Source organism: Sycon ciliatum, chromosome 6, assembly GCF_964019385.1.
Source record: "Sycon ciliatum chromosome 6, ocSycCili1.1, whole genome shotgun sequence".
NCBI lineage: Eukaryota > Metazoa > Porifera > Calcarea > Leucosolenida > Sycettidae > Sycon > Sycon ciliatum.
This window is the reverse complement of record NC_088648.1, coordinates 10,883,013-10,905,146: the sequence shown is the minus strand read 5'-3', so window position 1 is coordinate 10,905,146 and position 22,134 is coordinate 10,883,013. Positions and strand designations below refer to the sequence as shown.

The window sequence follows — 22,134 nt, the reverse complement described above, 5'->3', positions numbered from 1 at the left end:
GCTACCTCAGCGCTAGCTTTGCGCACACATAATAATACCGGTATATAATACTTGTATTTCCGATTTTTCAGGCCGCGTTCCGACGCCATGTTCGGAACTAGTTACCTTGACAGCGAACAGAGCAGCTGCAAGCAGCTATACTAGCAGGGAGTCGACTCCCTGGCTGCAAGTAAGGCGGTGAACCGGTGCCGCAGGGGATCGAACTTTTTGCGGGCGTTCTAGTATTCTACGGCTTTCGTGGGCTTTCGCGACACCCGTAGATCTACCCCTGCGACCCTGGTCGGCGCAATGGTTAGGCTTAGGCCCCCGTGTAATATGCCGGCATTTTTTTGAGCATTTTTGGTACAATCCGCGAACCCAGCACTTTGGGCTCGTGATGCAGCATTTTGGGGGAAACGGAGCACTTGGCCGTTGTGTATCAAAATTGAGAGAAGAAAAACTTCCCAAACAAGAACGTCACTTCCGCATTCCGTGGGTTAGCTTCTTGTTGAGTAGTTTATGAATTGTTTACCATGGCAGACTCGAGCAAGTCTCTTATTGAGTGTGTTTCGGATGACAGTGATGAAGATGAAGATACTGTAGAGAGCGATTCTTGCAAAAAAAGTGAGCATTTTCCGAGCATTTTCGGCAAGGTTTGGGAGAATTTTCGGCATAGTTTGCGAGAATTTCCCAAAAGCATTTTCGGCAAAGTTTCGGGCATATTACACCGGGGCCTAGTTAGGCTAGGCCTGGTCCGCGTCCCAAATGCAGCGACACCGCACTTTCGCACCTCGCTGTGAGTCTCGCTATCGCCTTTTTTCAGTGTTTCTGACAATAGTATCAACCAGGGAGTAGTATTTTACTACTCCCTGGTATCAACCAAGGAGTCGTAAAAGCCCTAGAAGATCTACGACTCCCTGCGCACTGGTATTAATAGTATTATTCCACTGGTGGGTGTCGTGGACATGGAAATCCAGTCGGAGGTCAAGCGACGAATGCTAGCCTGGTAGCCATGCAACCGGGAGTCGATCAACATGTGCACTGAGCCTGTTCATGCAACGTTCTGTACGCATTAATATTGAGAGTATACGCTTGACGGTTTTTTCTCAATTTCGAACGCGAGATCCCACGGTCTAAATGGCCTCCTCGCGTTGCAGCATGAGATTTCAACGCGAAATTGAACAAAAACGTGAAGATCGCCGGCCCCGGTCATCCGACCGGATTTCCATGTCCACGATAGTACGACTACTCATACTTCATTGCAGTGTCTGCTCCAGAGCCGGGTCAGCCGGGTCAGCGATCCGGTTGGTGGGTAGATCTACATGGACCCGTTTGTGAAGAAAAAAGTGCACCGGGTCACTTGTGACACGGTTTGGGAGGATACATGTTAGTCGTGTCGAGTAGTTCTACCTTTTTCTGTTCTTCAAAGGAGTAGACCTACAGACTGATCTGTCACTGTCAGTGACAGGCTGAAGGCGTGTAGATCTACCCGGCTCTGGCCCGGTTGCAAGAATTGTGCCAGGTGCTGGTGTAGATCTACCCGGTTGGGTTGAAATCCTAGAGCAGACTCTGATAGATCAGGATGTTTCGGCCAGTGTGTTCCTGGTCGAAGGGAGAAGTTTATTTCACATCAAGGGCCTAGGTACTCACTGGTCGTCACGTAACGTCATCACATTACAGCAGCAATCCAAGTACATGTACATGTACATGTATCAGCTTCACATATCCACAAGCATCTGGCATGCTCCAGACCATTGTCTTGACTCTTGACCCTTTCCTCATCTACACTGTGGGGATGTCCCGGGGATGTGCACGTCATACACACATGCACACACACACACACACACACGCACAAACACACACACAAACACACACACACACAAACACACACACACACACTTGTACTTACTCACTGCCATAACTGGTCACGTTGGTCTCCCCTTGGGAGAGGGGAGAGAGATTCAAAAGGAATCCTGGGAAGATGACTCAATTGGCTATTGAACCGCCGAACGGCCAACACCCATTTGAAATCCCAAACACACACACATGCACATACACACACACACATACACACACACACACACACACACACACACACACACACACACACACACATAAAACATCGCTGCTGCCTTTGAATCCTTGTTTTCTGAAGACTGAAGTGTAACAAGCCATATCAAACAAACAAAACCCACAAACTGTGCTGGAGAACTAGCCCACGTGTAAGGTGTGGTGTGCAAATCATAAATGCAGCTGCATCACATACCAATATAGACCATGTACATGTAAGTTAGGAGCACAAAACAGCTGATAGAATGCAAGTGACGTAGTTGGCAAGAGGTAATACTTCAACAAATTTAGATGCATTGGTGGTGGTGGTGGGGGGGGGGGGGGTGACAGATTGTCAGAAAAACTCTCTGCAAAGTACACCCAAGTATCCAGGTCCCGTAGCCAATCCGTGAATACGTGAATACGTGAATACGTGAATACTTATTCGTGAATACATGAAAGCAGTGAATACGACAACCAGTGCCAGCACATGCAATCAAAGAAGAACTGGTAAAGCGGCAGTGAAGTGCAGTGTTTGCCGGTATGACCAATGGAAACACCAAGCACATCATGTACTTTGAGTGTAGTAAACTGTGTTATTGGGTAAACAGTGTAATCCGCTCAAGGCAAGCCTAACCAGCAGCTCTAAATCTAGCAGTAGTAATCGCAAGGCTTGTCAAGCTGCTGGTCATGACATGAGCTCCTAGGGAACACTACAGAGCCAATCTCTACATCAGCGACACCAAATCACCACCTCCATTTTCAACAGCCATCGGATTGCTAATCGTGGAGTATGGCGCTGCTTGAACTGTTGGGCGTGCTGTTGCCAGTGTATGGCGGGACAGCGGGAACATAACCTTCTGAACCACTGCTAACGGATGGCGGGACAACAGGTACTGGCACATTATCTGTGGTAGCGCTGCTGCTGCTACCTGAGCTGTCATCTCCGGAATGTGATACAGCGGACCCTACCTGTTGGTCTGCAATCTCGGCAATATCTGTGCAGGATAAGCAAGACAATCCATGAAAACAATCAAAAGTGCATTGTGGACAGCATACCATGCACAGTACAGTCAACATCAGTGTTGCAATGGTCATAGTTTAAAGTGTAGTGACACTGATCAGTGTTGCAATGGCCATAGTTTAACGTGTAGTGACACTGATTAGGCGTTAGTGGCCACAGTTTAAAGTGTAGTGACACTGATCAGGCCCCTTACTCTATCACTCCCTTACTCTAACCCGGCCCGCCGGTACCGGTCCGGCTGGACAGGTTATAACCGTACCAACCTTTCACCCACCAACACGTGTTTGCTACTGTAAGGGGGGGGGGGGAACAACATGTTATGTTTTATCGTCTGATGCGTGTTTTTTGAAACACGAAACTCAGAGTTACGAGAGAGATTTTTGGTCTCTGTTGTTCTGCCCCGTGTGGAAAGCTCTGCCCTTTTTGAGGTATTGAGCACTATTTGCAGCAAAGACTCCAGACACTTTGTTTACTACTGTATACGAATAGGCGGTGCAGAAAGAATAACTTTATCACAGCAATGAGCAGAATCAGGAAAGCGGACATTGGACGTAGTAATCAACAAGAATAAAACCAATTATTTTATTCTTGTTGATGACTACGTCCAATGTCCGCTTCGCTGATTCTGCTGATTGCCATAATAAAGTTTACTACTGCGGAGGTCATTTATACCCTCCATATCACACAAAGTATGAAAGGCCATGAAACTAACGGACCAATCAAAAACTGCTTCCGGCGGTCCTGCTACTACAAAAGAATAGATCGAGTAACACACAAACAGACACCGGAACCTGCTTCTCTCTTGGGAGAGGGGAATGAGATACACATATGAACCTCCCCCCCCCCCACACACACACTCACACGTCTACACACACTTATCAACCCCCTTCACCCCCCCCCCCCCCACACACACACACAACATACATATCTCCTCCACAAACTCGCACACCCCCCCCCCCCCCCCTCCCTCCTCTTCCTACCACACACATGCGTGCACACGCAAAGCTCCATGCACCCCACCCCCGCATCCCTCCCCATAGCACACACACATACACACACACGCACATCACACACCCATGCACACCTCCCCCCCCCCCCTCCATAGACAAAAACATCCACCGAATAATGTACAGTACTGCACCATGCTGCTCACCTAGAGTTGTTGATCCATAGTCATTGGTTGCTGTGACAGTATAGGTACCATAATCATCTGATCGCACACCACAGATCATCAGGGAGTAGTTTGAAAGCTGCTTAGCGTGTGCATTGTTCACAACTACACCATCTCTTCTCCACACCACTGTCATCGGGGTTGAACTGGGCATTTACATGTACACAAACACAACAGACACGGAGGTCGGATCAAACTGCACTGCATGACCATGCACAACAGTACGCCGAATTGAAACACGTTTCTTCCTCGTTCCTCTCTCCTTCCTACTGTGACATATTGACCAATGCTAGCACTGTACAGCCTTAGAAGAGACAGCACTTTGCTTGACAACTGAACAGGCTGATAGCGTTGAGCCCGGACTTCAACAATAGTCACTGTACACTTACATGCTTCACATATTAAAAAAATATTATGACAGATTCTATTTCAGTTAGCCACTAGTGCTGTGGTACACCTGTCAGGGGCTATCAGGAAAGAGAATGATGGTCTGGCACCATAAATGTATGTTAACGTGTAGAGTTAATGAAAATTTATTGGGCCCTGATATAGATAATTTATTGTGCCCTGATGTAGATAATTTATTGGGCCCTGATATAGATAATTTATTGGGCCCTGATATAGATAATTTATTGGGCCCTGATATAGATAATTTACCGGGCCCTGATATAGATAATTTATTGGGCCCTGATACAGATAATTTATTGAGCCCTGATATAGATAATTTATTGGGCCCTGATATAGATAATTTATTGGGCCCTGATATAGATGCCATCAGGTACACACAATATACATGTAGAGATCGGCTATAGCGTTGGTCTTTGAATGTGCGAAATTTGATTGCAATGAACGATCATCACTACATACGATTGTCCTGGTTTGGTTGAGAGTAACAACTTAACGATGTAAGTCATGACGTTATGACGTTATGTATATGAGACGCGCGCTCGTGAGACCGTGACCATGATATGATGTACAGCACAGTGCACGGACACATGCTACTGAAAACACTGTACTTGGTGCGGGAAGACACACGTACGTACTGGTAAGTCATGTGGGGGAACTTGCACAAGAGACTCGAAGACTGTGACCGTGCACTGCACTGACAGTGCTAGTGTAGATCTACACGGCATGCACTGGCAACAGCGTGTGTGAGATTACTATAATAAGATCCAAAATGTGTGCAGTCAGGTGGTTTTGATATGAGAATTTGCACAAACATCTAAGAAGTAGAGCCACATCGGAAGCACATACCATATTTTATGTAGTATAATCCGCACCTAGAATTATTGTCGTGAAATATAGACATCATGATCTTCCCTGTCTATCACGGTTAGTTTAACCATCTTTGTATAAGTCGCACAGATTGTTTTGGGTGAATTAATGTTACTGGTATTTAAAGTGCACCTTCCATTTCGGAAAATACATTAATTTTGTCACAAACAAAAGACAAGCTCCACATCCAACATAGTCCCGCAGCTAACCTTTGGATTGTCACATTTAAGAGAATAGATGTGGAAGTATTGGTGGGCACGATAATGGATTTAGGGCTGGTTGGTGACGGTTTCAGAACAGGTGGACCTGGACAAGTATATGAGCATGTACAAACACTGCTTTCTAAGCAATCATGACTAAAGAGAGCAAATCAAAACCTCCTTCAGTACCGTAAAGTACCGTTGATCCGCCCCTCTCTAATTGCCGCCTCCAGTCGATTTTCTGACTTCGGCGTATACAACGAAATACGATGTTGAACCGACGCATGCACTGCTGTACAAACTACGTGTCAGTGCAGGATGAAAATGTGCACAATCCAGCACATTGAGTCTGCTCTTCCACGTTGTTGTACATCGTACTGCACTTGACGGCCTTGATCTAATTCCTGCTCCCTGCCGAAATCCAGCTGGGAAGCGACATGGCGTGGGGGGCGGGGGGGGGGGGGGGGGCGATCAATGGTAATTTACCGTACATGCACTATGGAGTACGGCAAGCATAACTATCCTGCATGTGCAGTGCTGGCCAGAGAAACCCAACCTCATGAATATAGTAGCGCCACGTTCCAGTGCACAGAACGGTGTACGTGGTGCTAGGGCTGTATAGTGCTCGGGGCTAATCAAAGTTGGTACACTGGAGATACAAAGCTATACACTAGAGTCGCGCACCGATGAACTTGCAGTCAAAAAACGTTCATCCTGAAATGCTATTAACGCCACAGCCTCAAGTAAAGACCAGCGGTGTTGGTTTCTGGAAGCTTTTGGAATACATAAGATTCCGCACGAATTATTTCTAAGAACGTGCTATAAGAACGCAGCGTGATTTGCTGAAAAATAAGAATGTCCCAGGCTAACCCTTTGGAAACAAAGGTCTTGGACACGCGAACCTACTGTAGGTAATTATAATTTATTAATTCTTTGCTAAGTGTGTTTTCTCCTTAGTATTATCGCATTCTTGTCTCCGAGGAAACTGGTTACTTCTTTTCTGTTGCTCATATCACTATTGTACTGGCTTGCACGAGTAGTGGTGTGAAATGCTTCGCGGAAATTTAATTTTTTTTCCTCCTGCAAAACATCTATTTTATTCAAAACATAGAGCCATACATATAAGTTTTTTTCTTCTTGCATTCCAATCATTGATATGACTACAGAAACGCATGCAGTGTTGCATATAGCAGCCCAATAATGCAAGCATCAAGATGAAGATTGAAAAGCTATCCCGAGCAAATGTGTACATGAAGGCCTTCAATCCTGGGATCACCGTAGCATCCAGCTATCAGGACCAAACTAAAATACTACGGAGGTTTTGCACAGAAACCCAGTACCAAACCAAAACTCACCAAACTGAAGTGATTCTAATGAAAGAAAGAAAAAAAACTTTGAAAGACTATGTTCCTTTCATCACTCGAAAAGAATCACAAGTTGAATGGATGAGAAGCACCACATATCAACAATCTGCTTACCTAGTACGACAAGTGTGGTCTCGCGATGGGATACTTCTTTATCATACATATCCGTTATCAGACACCCATACCGTCCACTATCTCCAACCCGGAGATCAGTGATAGTCAGGTGAGAGCCGTTCTGAATGTAGCGTTCATTGAAGGCAACGTTTGAGTGTCTACCAGCTCTGAGAACGCTCCAGAGCACTCTGCGATCCGCTGAGACATAGTAATCAGCACACTCCAGTGACACTGTCTGATTGACCATGACCATAGTAGCTGTACACCAACAACAATAACAGAACCAGAAAGAGCAGCAACAGCAGCAACAGCAGCAACAGTAACTCCAACAAGACAAACACCAACAACACCATCAACACCAACAACACAAACAACAACAGCAGCAGCAGCAGCAACATCAACACAGGACATTATAGAACAGATCTATACATAGCGGATGTGAAATACAGGACCGAGCTAGTGTGAAACACAGTACTGAGCCGGTGTGAAATAGGAACACAGATATAACTGCACATACATCTCACTCTGGCAAGGATTTAGCACACAATTGGCGGAGTGAACAGAAATACAATTAATTCCCAACCTGGACTGCATACAGAAAACCACAAATAGGTAAGCAACTCGACTGTCAGTAGTCAAAGAGCTGTAGCATGCAGCTCTGTTCATCCCAAAGAAGAAATAGACGTAGGACCATATTTCAAAATGTTGATCACACCAAATTCGAGCAAAACAGGTTTTTAAATATTCATTCTAATCAAGTATCCCAGTTAACACACTCATTTCCATCTTATCCGGGCAGTCTGGGACCGGACGCTGCCCATAATTTGGAAATGTCCGTAACTCTGAATCGTGTACGTTTTGATGGGGAAGGGCCAGAGAGGTGGCACATGACGTCACTATTTCCACCAAAATTGGTAAAAGAGTATTACTCAATCTGCGTACAGAACTGTTTCGTCCTTCGTGGACTCGCAAGCGCAGCACAGAGGAAATGAGGCCGATCCTGGTAGCAATGAAAAATAAATTTTCCAAAGCCAGATTTAAACCAGGCCCGAACATACCTTGCCAGACGGTGCTCAAACTGACAAGTCAGTGAGCTCTGCAGAAAGAGTGTTATAATGATTATAAGTTGGAAGCCCGGATAAGAGAGATAAGGGTGTAGTGGCAATAATTACTTTTAAAACTATCTTACATCTGACAGTGACGGAAACTTGATAGTCGACTTGTCCTGCGCTGTTCCTTGCACTGCATGTGTATAACCCACTGTCACTGCTAACAGCTCCGCGAATTGTTAGAGTTGATGTTGGACCTGATGTAAACAATAACAACAAAACACTGGATATTTCCGTATCACAGGCATTGTTCTCATTCCCATTCCTTTTCTCGCTCACACATTTTCCCTTGACAACGCTTCGTGCACTGGTGAATACTGTTTCATCCGATGCTAGTTGGGTGTTGTGGATTCAAGGAAAAATTACCTATGCATGTACAATTATAGGCATTGTGTTGGATTCTGAGCCTTGCATTATTCTCCAGCAGAATTCCCCCCACAGTCCTTGTCCTACAGACAACACAGGATGTCCTTTACACACTTCATACAGTCTGTAGAATCTGAGAGGCATGCAACACTTGAATGTTTAGGTCTCCATTTTCTCTCTTCTTCCTCGGTATCTTGAATGACTTGGGTAGGGTTCAGGCTTGAGAGCAAAAATCTTTCATTTCCCTAAGCATCTTGTTTCCACCTGAGTGCCTTTCACAAAGGGACTTACAACAAAAGTATATGTGAAAATGTCCTCCAATTACTATGTATACTAACCGTTTGCATTCTCGGTGACAAAGACACGGCTTTCAGGCTGATAGACAGATCGTGGATACAGCCAGTAGATTACTGTATCCGTAAAGTTCTCCATGCCACAGGTAAGTACGATAGCCTCGTTCTCATCCAGGACAATGCCCTCTAGTGGAGGCGTGCGGGAGAAAAGTGGTGCAACTGCATGCAAACATGAGATAAGACCGGCCATGACAGCCCAGGTATGACAGTCATGAGAACCATTACAATCACGGATACAGTAGTGCAATAATAAGAACAGAGCGAGCCACAATGGCACTAGCAGTGGCAGAAGCAGCAGCACACACAAATCACTCGCAAGCAACGGCATAAAAAAGGAGTGGTAAACTTAAACATCAGCAGTGCAGTATACACACACACAGTGACCTGACCCACAAGTGTGCCTTTCGGGCACCACAGCGTTTGCAGTCACCATATGCCTAAAATCAACTGCATACTCTACGCCACTTCAGAAGAACGCCGACAATCCACACCCCTTGGGGCGGAGGAGTTGTCCAGGGGTGCTCGGAAGAGGACTATGTTCAGATAAGGCAACAAGCATATATACATCTGAAGCATGCATACTCACCATGACGTACTGTAGAACGGGTAATTCTAGCGACTATTTATTTTAGCGCTTTTCCATTGTCAACCGGTTAGCGACGTTTTATTTTAGCGATTTGCAGCGATTTTACTCACGGATCACCAGTGCACTAGTTGCACTACTAATGTCTCAACGGATTAGCGACTTGAAACTTTAGCGAAAATGAGTCGATCGCTAAATTCGCTATTTTACTTCGCTAAAATTACCCGTTCTACAGTACGTGACTGGGAGCAGGATGGGTAGAAATCAAATGTTGCCCCTTGTTTAAAACTTTCGCAAAGTTGGTGTCCACATACTCTTTGCATGAATAGGGCTTGCTAAAAGGGCCTCGTTGAACGGGTTTTCAAGGATTTTCACCTGTTTTTCATGTTCACTGTGTTCTTCAATAGCATAGGCAGGGTTTCCAAGGGAAACTCTACTTCGCAATAGAACATCCTCTCACCTTTGACGAGGATAACTGTGATTGCAGATGCTGTAGAGAAATTATTACTGGCATTGCAGGTGTATGTGTCTGTGTCAGCGAGCGTAGGATTGAGCAGGATCAAGCTGTCATTCGTCACTGTGTACTTGACGCCATTGTTTTCTACAGCTCCCCCATTGCTACGTGACCATGTTACCGTCGGAGTGGGAACACCAGTAGCCTACAAGACAACACACACAACAAAGAACACGACAATGTTGGAGTGCGCATCCAAGATGTGCTAGAGCTGATTTCCAGTTAGGTGTAGAACGTCAGTACCGTTGGTCAGTGTCGTGCAATGTTATCTCATGAGCTGATCGTAAAGTAACTGGTGGTGTTAGTGGACATTATGGCGTAGCGTGTAGATGCTTGGTCTCTGTTTCTCTTATAAATTAATCCGTGGCTCTCCACCCGAGTCAAACTAAGCCCGGCAAGGATACACCAGTAGCCAGCATTACAGCAATTACCAAGCGTGCAACAATGAGTATGTACATCTGTATGTGTATGTGCGCATGTGCCCATGTGTATGTGTATATGTCCATGGACACTTAGAGACATACCTGACATTTCAGTGTGTAGTTGGCACCTTTTTGAACCACAGTTGTATCACGGAAGGGGAGAATTGCAACCGGCACTAAAGAAGACACAAATGCACACATTGAGCACAAAACACATTAAGCACACGCTCACACATACGCGCGTGTGCGCGCACACACACACACACACACACACACACACACACATACACACTCACACAAACACAAAACAGAACAGCAACAACACACAAACATTAACGGTAAAACCAAAGCAACTACTTTGAGTATTAGCTAATATCTTGCAGTAACAGTGATTACACACATTCAATTATACTTCCTCCGCGTCATTAATATTGTCGCTTCGCACATCGCAATGTTTGGGGCTTGCTCGTCTCAGTCCGACTGTCGGAATCGCTGTTTTCTGTGTTCGAACATTGGTGCAACCCTTCCTGCACAATGTCTACTTGTTACTGACGCCGCGGTGGTCTCGGCCTTTGTCGGAGCTCTCTTTTGCACCAAACAAATTCATCGCGCTTCGCACTATTCTGCCCCAGAGCGCGTATTGTTTTTCTGGAGTTTGTGCCGTCCCAAATCGTTCGCATGCTCATTTATCAAGACTGCAAGCTCGGGTATAAGAATCCTGGTGTCTCTCCTGAATTTGAAAAGCTGAAGTTGACAATGGCAAGAACAAAGTGTTCTCAAATTCGTAAAATGTGCTATGTGTGGCGCATGTTGCTGCGAAGGTAGCAGGTCTGAAAACACCAACAAAATCAGTGAAGCGCTTACCAAGGAAAGAAGATGCGGAACTGCTTACCCTATCCCGGTGGAAGGTCGTTGCAGTGTACTTGAAGAATGCTAGTTTGCCGACTTCGCCTGCCACCTGGAGGCATGGATCGCTTGAAAACGAAGTTTCTTGACATGGATTTGAAGGCGCGTCTTGTTCAGCGTATCGTTGAGTGCTGATTCTGAAGGGTCTGCATCAAACTCTGATGATGACGTCGACCTTAGCTGCAAGTGCAGCAAAGCGGGAGGCTACAAACTAAAGCTGGGTCCGCGTCGACAATGCTCTGCCTCGATTTCTAGCTGATTTCTTTGCCCTTCGAGTGGACAAAATAAATTTGAAAAATCGCGCTGGGAAGCGACAATTTTAGGGGAGGAAGAATGGACTATAGACGACTAATTTATGATGCAATGTACAGATTAACGTTACTGTGACATCAGCCGCCCAAAAACGGGCAAGCGAAGAATATCCAAGCCACTAGAAGGCACCAAAATTTAAGAACATGCCAGGAAGCCAGCAAATAGTTGGAAGCACCAGTGTGTAGCACAGTGTACGCCTGTACTGTCATGCCACTATGCGAATGCAGAAGTACAAAATAGGGTCAAAGACACTGGAATCTCACAAGTGGGAGCACAGCTAGTCTGAAACAGAGACTCGCATTCTTCAGCACTTTACATCACTATAATGATCACCCGTTCACGCAGTATAGTTCCCGATGTACTAATGATCACCAATGCCTACTGTAGCCAAACAAAAAGGAATATGAAAGGTACATACTTGGACTGAGCACATTCACATAGGCGCTTGCTGATAGTTGTAGCTGTGTGGTCTTGGAGAAACATTCGTATCTTCCCTGCATGGACAGTTGTATACGTCCCAGTAGCAGAGATCCAGTAGCGGTCATCTTGTAGTGGAACTTTGGACGAGTGTAATCGAGTCTTGTCGTGAATGTCGGTAATAAGTTCAATCGTTTCCCTTCGTGGTACCTATTAGTAGCAATAAGACAATGACACCAGGTACAGCAGAGTGTTAGTAGTAATGGTGCGGGTGATATTACTCCTACAGTCGAGTATGATGACGGCAGCAGTACCAACTGCAGTGTTAGCGACAGCACAAACAGCGGTGTTTTTTTTTTTTTGGCAGCATCAAGAACAGCTATAACGCCAGTGGTGAATGCTTTTCAATCAAAACATATTGAAAGGAAGGTGTAACTGCAACAGCCACAGGGCAAAAACCCAATAACATACAGCTAATAACTAACCTACGGGGTGGGATGGCAGGGTACAATTTGCACCTACAAATGGCCATTGTGACGTAATAGAAATACGGATGACAGAATTCTGTTTGAAACAAACATTCAGGAAGAATTCCCCAAATCTCAATGGCCAGGACTTCCCGGGTGCCACAACGAATTGGTCCAAAAAGGCAGGCCAGGGGTTCTGGACAATTAGCAGCACTCCTACTTTGATGGTAGGACTGATCACCCTAAGGCGTCTATGCAGTCGGGTCAAGAGACCGTAAACAACTCCGGGCCCAAGAGCGCCAGGAGATGCTACAATGCGGTGCAAGAGTAACGGAAGTGGAGAGATACTCATTCACCCCACTTGATTTCGGGACATATTTTCCTTTAATAATAATAATAATAATAATAATAATACCACAGTACGCGTACAAAGGCCAAAGAACAATGCATGAGAATACACTGAAATTAAGCCAAGTCCGCTTCTGTCTCCAGTCAACAAAAAACTCATCCATAAACTATGTCTGATCTCCATTTCGACTTGTCTGCAGCAAATGCTCGTGCTCCTTCTAGGTCGCTGACATTCTTCAAAGGAATGATATATACATATTTTCCTTTACTGTTCCTAATTTCTGGAGTTCTAATATGCTTGGTTATCTAGCCATGCAAGAGGCTGCAGTAGTAGTGTCAGTGGCATGCAGTAGTAGTGTCAGTGGCATGCAGTAGCACACACACACACACTCCATACAGGTGGCCAGCAAACTAAACTCACCAGTTGATTATACAACTTGTATTTGCACCGCAGGACAGTACAACCGCTGCTGTCTGGTTGACCACAGCTGATCGGTTGCGTGGTGTCAACACCAGTTTGTGTGGCTGGAGAGAATAAGCTGCAAGTAAAAAAACACCCTTTATTAATCGAGTGTTCTAGAATCATAACGAGAGAGCTTGGAAGCTCAGGGCCCTACGCTATGCTTTTTTGCCTTGATGACCTAGACAAAAAAAAGCATAGGGATGTTATAAATTCTTTAAAAAATTCCTTTTTTAAGACATAACCTGGGATTCGAACCCGCACTATCGCGCGCCCTGCATGCACCACCCCGAAACACTTCGCATACAATTCTTCTTAGCTAGTTGCTTCACGTTATGATCTTGCATTTGAAAGCCCTATTTGAATATGCATTGTGGCTAGCCGTCTTTGATGGTACGGTACGGTATAGGTACGGGACAGGTACGATTGAGGGTAATACGACACCGTCTACCGCCTTCATGACGGCAAAAAAGCATAGGGATGTTATAAAATTTTCAATTCTCCTATTTTTTTTTCAGGCATATCCTGGGATTCGAACCCACACTATCGCCCTACATGCATTCCCCCATACACTTCGTATTCATACTCATTCTTCCAAGTTGCTTCACGTTATGATCTTGCGTTTGAAAGCCCTATTTGAATATTGCGGCCAGCTGTATGTGGCCAGCTGTGTTTGATGGTACGGTACGGTACGGGACAGATACGGGATAGCGCCAGGCGTGACACAAACATACAAACAAACAAACACACAAATACCAAATTAAAGCTGTGTGGACCCTGGCTAGCGCCAGACGTTACTGAAGTAACGTCTTCTGCATAGCTACGGGAATAATTATAATTTCATAGGTAGACTCACTGAGGCAAACAGTACAAAGCATACTGGGAACTTCATTTTTGTCCTCCTGAATCCCAACACTCTACCTGCAGTGTTTTCATTTGTTGTGGACTCATCAGGAGAGCAAAGTGCCAAAGTGCTGAAACTGACAAATCAGTGAGACAGGTATAGTAGAAACAGCAAAGGCAATACCGCACATTCATTGCTGGCAATCCAGTTTTAAAACATCACTTCTCACTGTCACCGCTGCTCCCACCAACATATCCACCTGTATGGCTGTCTGTGCCACTGGAAAATCAGTCTGGTTCAGTCTGACACCAAATGTGGTGTTTGTCACTTTGAAAATGTACTTCGTAGTATTCATAACACGGTTATGTCGGCCTGGGATCTGGATCAAGTACTAATAATGATACAATTTGTCATGCAAAAGTCAACAACCAAGAGTTGCAACCAATGTCCTACTTCGTCTCATTTCCAGGACATCATGCAGCTACATCTGCGCATTGTGGAAAATCAAAATGAACACACTTTCCCTGTGGCTTGTAAACGTTCGTTGGCATTGTGCAAACCGTAGTTAACCAACATGCCGCAGGCACAGGATCGCATGCCGACTCCAGCGGCCCGGACATCCTCGCCATACTGCTACGCCAAGTAACATCATAATTAAATTATTATGCTAATAAAAGTCTGATATGGCAGCAGATTCACATCGTATTCCAAAAGTATTGCTGGAATGACGGGAGTTCACATCATATCAATATGACGGCAGTTTACACGCACGCACGCACACACCAACCGCGCCGGGGCACCTCTAAGAGCTGTGCGTACGGTATGCCAAGAAAAGGACGTATAAGTTACTAGTTATGACTAACACAGTCTACCAAGGTAATGAGATAATTATACAGTCAGATAGTGTGACAACTTGTTGTTGCACGATCTGACTGTATATTATCTCGTTACCTTGGTAGACTGTGTTAGTCATAACTAGTAACTTATGGGTCCTTTTATCTTTCCATATTTACTATTGGCTCAACATCCGATTTTTTGATATGTCTCCTTTATTCACTCCTTTCGAAGGCGATACGCCAGTCCCACCGGAAAGATAATTCCATGGGTGGGACAGCAAAAGAAAGTGAACAAATATACAAACTTAAAAACCAAAGGGACAAGAAATGGGGGAAGGAAGAGGAAGAAAGGAAAGAACCTCAATATAAAGTTATAAACTCTAATATCAAAACAATAACACATTGTTGTCCCCAGCGCGGTCTTGCGAATTAGATGGTTTGGAGGCAACAACGTTGTGAATGGCCAACGGTCCTCAGCGCTTGTTCAGCACCTCCATGAGCGACACTGACTCACGCTGCTATCAGGTGTTCACGAGGTGTTTGTCGCGAGCGTCTCTGTAAGTTTGTATCCTTTGTGATGTATGTGTCTGGAGAGCACTATATAAGTGGTGCTCTTCAGGCACAATCTTCCTCAGCCTACTTAAGCTCAACTGGTGAGGGGTGAATTCCCCGAAACAATGTGTATTGAGCAGGGAGTGGTGCTTTCTTGCAGGTTTGCCGAGTGGACGGTTCGATGGACTTCTCGTGTGCTCTGGATAGCAGTCGTGAGTCAGTCAAGTGAGAATTCAAGTCGGCAGGAAAACCTCAAGCTCCTATGTAAGGAGAAACACACTCTTCCCCTACTATCGCCGAAGTCGCACCAACCTCTTCTTCAAATAATAAAGAATTTGCAGCAATAGGCATTCTACAAGCGATAAGTGATATTATTGTCAAACGAAGGTAAGTATTACTCTTGATCTGCGTCAGCGATATTGTCGCTTATCTTTCGGCTTTGTATATACGTCGCCAATGCTCACTTGGCACCCCATTTTCATCCCAATTTTGGTTAGTAAGTAAGTTTACTAGTACCTGAAAGGTCTAGCTAGATTTCGAGTGGATTTCGAGAGCGACGGGTGGGTGATTCTGATTGATACAGCGCCGCATCAAAATAGTTTATCTTGTTACGCTGTGCAGGCAAGGGCAGCGCAAGCCTCAAGAAAGTAATAGGCTACTCTGAATCAGCTCCATTTCGCTGAACAGCCGAGATCGCTCACCTCATGGATCGCTCGTGAAGCTGAGATCGTAGCTCCCTCACCTCCAGCTCAACGCTCGTGAAGCTGAGATCGCAGCTCCCTCACCTCCAGCTCAACGCTCGTAGTATCCAGTGGAGATTTGCACGTACTATACGCATAGTCGTCGTCGTCGTCGTCGTTCAAAATAAAATCTTGCAAAGAAGTGTACGCTTCTCGTTGGCTGAATTTGAAATAAACGAGAAGCATTGTTCTTTCGAATGACGAACATCTGCGATGCGTTTTTTTGTCTTGCAATATGGCTGCCCGCAGCCAACCCTGCACTTGTTATGGCTGATGTGAGGTATGAGAAAGAACAGCGTCTGATTTGAACCACACAGGCTGTCGTGCTGCCCACGCGAAGTCCTATAGAGAAGGCGACCGTTACAATCGACTTCTCTTTAGAAAATAGCCAGGCAGCGGAGAGGAAGAGAGATGAGCATGCAAAAGCAAGAGAGTCGATCCCGAGCAAAAATATTTGTCACCAGCGCCGAGAGCAGCGACGAGGAGGACCGAAAAAAGTATTGTTCTTTCGAATGACGAACATCTGCGATGCGTTTTTTTGTCTTGCAATATGGCTGCCCGCAGCCAACCCTGCACTTGTTATGGCTGATGTGAGGTATGAGAAAGAACAGCGTCTGATTTGAACCACACAGGCTGTCGTGCTGCCCACGCGAAGTCCTATAGAGAAGGCGACCGTTACAATCGACTTCTCTTTAGAAAATAGCCAGGCAGCGGAGAGGAAGAGAGATGAGCATGCAAAAGCAAGAGAGTCGATCCCGAGCAAAAATATTTGTCACCAGCGCCGAGAGCAGCGACGAGGAGGACCGAAAAAAGTATTGTTCTTTCGAATGACGAACATCTGCGATGCGTTTTTTTGTCTTGCAATATGGCTGCCCGCAGCCAACCCTGCACTTGTTATGGCTGATGTGAGGTATGAGAAAGAACAGCGTCTGATTTGAACCACACAGGCTGTCGTGCTGCCCACGCGAAGTCCTATAGAGAAGGCGACCGTTACAATCGACTTCTCTTTAGAAAATAGCCAGGCAGCGGAGAGGAAGAGAGATGAGCATGCAAAAGCAAGAGAGTCGATCCCGAGCAAAAATATTTGTCACCAGCGCCGAGAGCAGCGACGAGGAGGACCGAAAAAAGTATGAACCCTTCCTTGGACAATAGATTCCTCATAGCTAGTTGTCATTCTTTACCTTACCTTCCATCGTACCAAGTTTTATCACTTCAAGTGCACGCGTTGATGTCCAAAGTCCAAGTTCAAATTGTCGAAAGCGACAATATTGCTGACGTGGACCAAGAAGTTCGCAAGTATCCACGCAAACACACACATCCAGTCAAATAAGGCCCTTGTCATAAAGCATTCGAACGTTTTCGGTCCCTTCTCATCAAGGATTGTACAGGGAAATGGCTCAAGTTGGAAAGACTAAAACGAATATAGCGTAAAGATAATGAGATGACAACAATCGTGACAAGGTGAAAAATTATCAAGTTCAGAACGACACAAATCTTGAAGGAAAATAATAATAGGGACAACAACATAGTAAGGAAAATAAGTTACATTGTTAACGCCCAGACTAGGAGTATCACCAAACAATTGAAGAGACAACGCATTTTCTTTCTGTTCACAACGTTCAGGATCTACCTTACGTATATACAAAGCTTCTAACACAGCCTTCCTCCTCCCGTGAAGATGTGACCGCATGCCCTTCCTCCTCTGCGTGTGTAGGGCAGGGTCCAGCCCAGAACAGCATGAAAGATGGTGAAAGACCGACACGTAAACCACCGAAACTGACAAAGGATCTGTCGGCGTCGGGGAGGGTTACGCAAAGCCAAGTGAAAATACGGACTGCAGGGGACGCTCGTACAATGACAACGGAGGTGAGAGCAACAGTGAATATTCGGAAACGTGGTAGACCGCAAAAACGAACCTCTACATCGGACACCGGACAAGTTGGAGTAAGAAGCTCAACAGCAAACCACAATAGAGGAGATGTAGCTGAAGGGATACTGGACATCGCACACACAGCGGCCAGTGTCCGGAAACGTGGAAGGCCATGGGAACAGACAGAGACGGATAGTGGTAGTGCCGCAAAGAGGTGAAATGAGGGGACAATGGAGGAGACAACACCCAACAGAGCTTCGTCAATCAAGCAACACCTGTCAGCTCGTACCAATTGTCCTGAGTTGTACAGTGATAATGTTTACTCAATATAGTCACGTGGTAGATGTGCATTGCATTTTGGTAGTGTTAGAAGTCACCTAGAACATTTATATATACGCAGGTTAGCGGATCCTGAGCTTTGTGTACAGAATCTACAATAGTTTTGTGTTACTCCTCGTCGAGGTGTTAACAATGTAACGTAATTTGCTTGCTATGTTGTTGCCACTATTATTATTTTCCTTTGAGATTTGTGCCGTTCTGAACTTGATAATTTTCCACCTTGCCATGAGTGTTGTTATCATTATCTTTGCGCTATATAAGTTTTATAAAATAGTGCTTGCGACTTCGGCGATGATTTGTAAGAAAGAGTTTGCTCCCCACACCGGAGCTCACGCCATTCCGCCAACTTGACTTCACACTTGACTGACTCACGACTGCCATCCAGAGCACACGAGAAGTCCATCGAACCGTCCACTTGGCAAACCTGCAAGAAAGCACCACTCCCTGCTCAACACACAGTCTTTCGGGGAATTCACCCCTCATCAGTTGAGCTTGAGTAGGCTGAAGACAATTGTGCCTGAAGAGCACCACTTAGACAGTGCTCTCCAGGCACAAACATCACCAGGGATACAAACGGACAGTGACGCTCGGTTTCCAGCAGGACAAACACCTCACGAACATCAGATAGCAGCGTGAGTCACTGTCGCTCCTGGACGGTGAGAACAGACGTTGAGGACCCTCAGTCATTCACAACACTGTCACCTCCAAACCAGCTAGTCGCAAGCCCATGCTGGGCACAACGGTACGAAATAGTGGTTGTGACTTCGGCGATGATTTGTAAGAAAGGGTTTGCTCCCCACGCTGGAGCTGTTCTCACAGCCAACTAGCCAGCGTCAGAGTGTGCAAGCAAAGTACATCACCCAGTAAAGGGAGTAGCTAAGGTGGTTTATTTATCAGTCTCGATTCAGTTTAGGATTGGTGGTTACAAAACTTTATCTTTAATGGAAGTTTCCGGAGGAGGAAGGAGGAAACTGTAGTTATCACCAACCCTCACCGCGCCCAGCTCACGCCGCTACGGCGTGCGACCTGAGCTGGGCGCCCTGCCCAGTATGGAACTGTCCTCAAGCCAGTCACGTATTTGGCAGCCCAGTGAGCTGTCTACCGGATCGCAGCGTTTAGAAGCGCCAAATGCGGCAGGGGCAGTCTCAGGCTGGTCGCGTAGGCGGCAGGCCGGCGGGCGACCGGCAAGGCTGCATTCACATTTGGATCACCGAAGTGATACAGGTGCTTCGACGGCACTCCGTGGCGCATCAAGGAGGCATCTGGGGCCCAGGCAGCCCGCCCGTAAGCGCACCACCGTATCAGGTATGCGCAGGTGGAGCAGCAGAGCAAGATGTGTGCCGGACACCCACCATCATCCGGTCGACTGCATGGTTGTGCGACTTTACACAGCCGTCACTCATTACTTGCTATTGCTTGCAGAAGGCCAGAATTTTTTTTTCTTTTTTCGCTCTTTCCCTTCTTCCAGGCACGGCTTCATGTTAGAGCAGTAAATTGCAGTTAGGGACTCAGCTGAGTCAAGCTGGACTCAGCGTGTCAAGTTTGGAATAAGCGCGCTATCCCCAAACAGTTGTGTGGTTATTGTGTGAGTGTATATGCAGGAGTCCGCGGTCACGTGAGGGGGGAGTGATAAATATTGTTATGCAGGTCTCTAGGGCAATTGAACATGACAACGCAGCAGATAATTATTCTTCTACATATTCAGTATATTTCTCAGAATTTTAATTGAACCTTGGAGAGTCTCCTGTTGAACGACAGGCAGATTTCCTCCCTGTATAGTCCTAATGAATTGAGCAGTCTCTCTCACTAAGCCTCCCAAGGCACCAACCACAGGGATCACAATCATCAAACCTGGGTGAGGGACCAAATTCGGGAAATCTCCCGCTTCAAGTCATACTATTTTGAGCGCTTTTCACAAGTTTTCAGCCATTTTCTTATTGATGTTGTTCTCACCAGGAACGCTGACATCTATGATGTATGCGATGAGCTCATCATTATCAACAAGGAGCAGATCAGGCCTATTTGCTGACAGTTTCAGGTCACTTGGGACCGAATACTCCTAATAGAGCCGATACCGATCTCTTTTGCCTTGAGCTGGTGGTCGAACCGTGATGCACCAGTAGGCAGATCCAGTGCTCTACACATTTCGAAGTGCACATACTTGACTAACCGGTTATGACGATCGATGTAACCGGTCCGAGCAAGAACTGTTATTTTTCGTATCATTATCATTATGGCATGATACAATGCCATACGCTATGATCAAAGAGTCTAAGACCCCTCTCTCTCTCTCTCTCTCTCTCTCTCTCTCTCTCTCTCTCTCTCTCTCTCTCTCTCTCTCTCTCTCTCTCTCTCTCTCTCTCTCTCTCTCTCTCTCTCTCTCTCTCTCACTCACTCTCTCACTCTCTCCATGCCATACTGTGTGATCTGAGTCCCCCTCTGCCCCTCCCCCACCCCCTCTAAGCGAAAAGCAATGATCTACCCCCCCCCCTGGGTTTACCACGTCCCACCCCCCCCCCCCCCCCCCGCCTATGCCACACGCTATGATCTTATCCTTACTTCTACAGTCTTGTCCATCTCCCACATAGGTTTTCGGGCACTCCCAGCACGCTGATTTATAGCCGGCGATCTTTGTAGTGTTGAAGCATCCAGCTGCTGGTTCACATAATCCATTCGAGCATGGTTTATCGTTAACAGTTGTGCACACTTCATCGTATGCCTCAAGAGATGCGTTGCACTGTACAGATGCCTGATAGCAACTGTAGACAGAGGCTTTGGTTTGCATCTGGCATTCAAATATGTTGGCTTCTGTACCGAGACAGCGCAGGAAGTTCACATGAAGCTGGCTGAATGCGTGAACAAGAGACGTGGAGTATCGTGTTGGTAAACCCATGCCGAGCTGCCTGCACACAACGCTGGCTGCGTAGCGATCCCACTCTCCTCTGCTAGAGCAGAACGGAATCCATTTAGAGTTGATGTAGAGTTGTAGCACTTGCTGAGTGCCTTGTAGGCGGATGTTTGTTAAATTCTTCTGGTAGGTTTCGCGCACTGGTCGTTTTCCGGCTGGACAAGCTGATACACATTGTGTGCCATCCAGGACCAAGTCCAGTGTGGTATTACAGCGAATACAGATATCGTCACGTGCTCCATTGAAACAACCATCACACTTCTCATTACATGGCTGGCATGTACCGTCAGTTGTGTCACCATGGAAACCATCTTCACATTTGAGTTCACACTGCCCACTTTCAGACGCACTCAAGAATCTTCCCTCGATGCATTCTTCGCATACGGTGGCACTTCCCGTGCTGCAGCGTTTACATGTCGCTGCACACTTTTCACATGTACGTGCTAGCGCATCTTTCACACGGTATCCCTGCGAAGTGTCACACGTAGGCAGACAGATAGGCGCAGACACTAGCGGTGGTGCGCAGATAACACCAGCATCCTCTCTATGATGGCAGTTATGTCTGTTCGCTCCACGATGAATGCAGTCGAACAAGGTTGGTTCTGAGCCCTT

At 46.1% G+C, this 22,134-nt stretch overlaps 1 protein-coding gene across 1 annotated transcript in view; it reads right to left on the bottom strand.

Annotated features, from left to right (window-relative positions):
- Nucleotides 1–2,108: 2,108 nt before the first annotated feature.
- The window catches only part of LOC135819363 (proprotein convertase subtilisin/kexin type 5-like), a 31,221-nt gene continuing 11,195 nt past the window's right edge, over nucleotides 2,109–22,134 (bottom strand). The window contains exons 4-14 of the mRNA XM_065332557.1: nucleotides 21,174–22,134; nucleotides 13,395–13,512; nucleotides 12,160–12,368; nucleotides 10,626–10,699; nucleotides 10,048–10,246; nucleotides 8,990–9,163; nucleotides 8,366–8,482; nucleotides 7,177–7,434; nucleotides 5,708–5,804; nucleotides 4,206–4,369; nucleotides 2,109–3,026 (exon numbers count right to left, since the gene is read on the bottom strand). The exon at nucleotides 21,174–22,134 is cut by the window's right edge and continues 317 nt beyond it. Coding sequence (XP_065188629.1) covers nucleotides 2,809–3,026; nucleotides 4,206–4,369; nucleotides 5,708–5,804; nucleotides 7,177–7,434; nucleotides 8,366–8,482; nucleotides 8,990–9,163; nucleotides 10,048–10,246; nucleotides 10,626–10,699; nucleotides 12,160–12,368; nucleotides 13,395–13,512; nucleotides 21,174–22,134 — 2,589 coding nt within the window. The 3' untranslated portion in view covers nucleotides 2,109–2,808. The remainder of the gene's footprint in view (nucleotides 3,027–4,205; nucleotides 4,370–5,707; nucleotides 5,805–7,176; nucleotides 7,435–8,365; nucleotides 8,483–8,989; nucleotides 9,164–10,047; nucleotides 10,247–10,625; nucleotides 10,700–12,159; nucleotides 12,369–13,394; nucleotides 13,513–21,173) is intronic.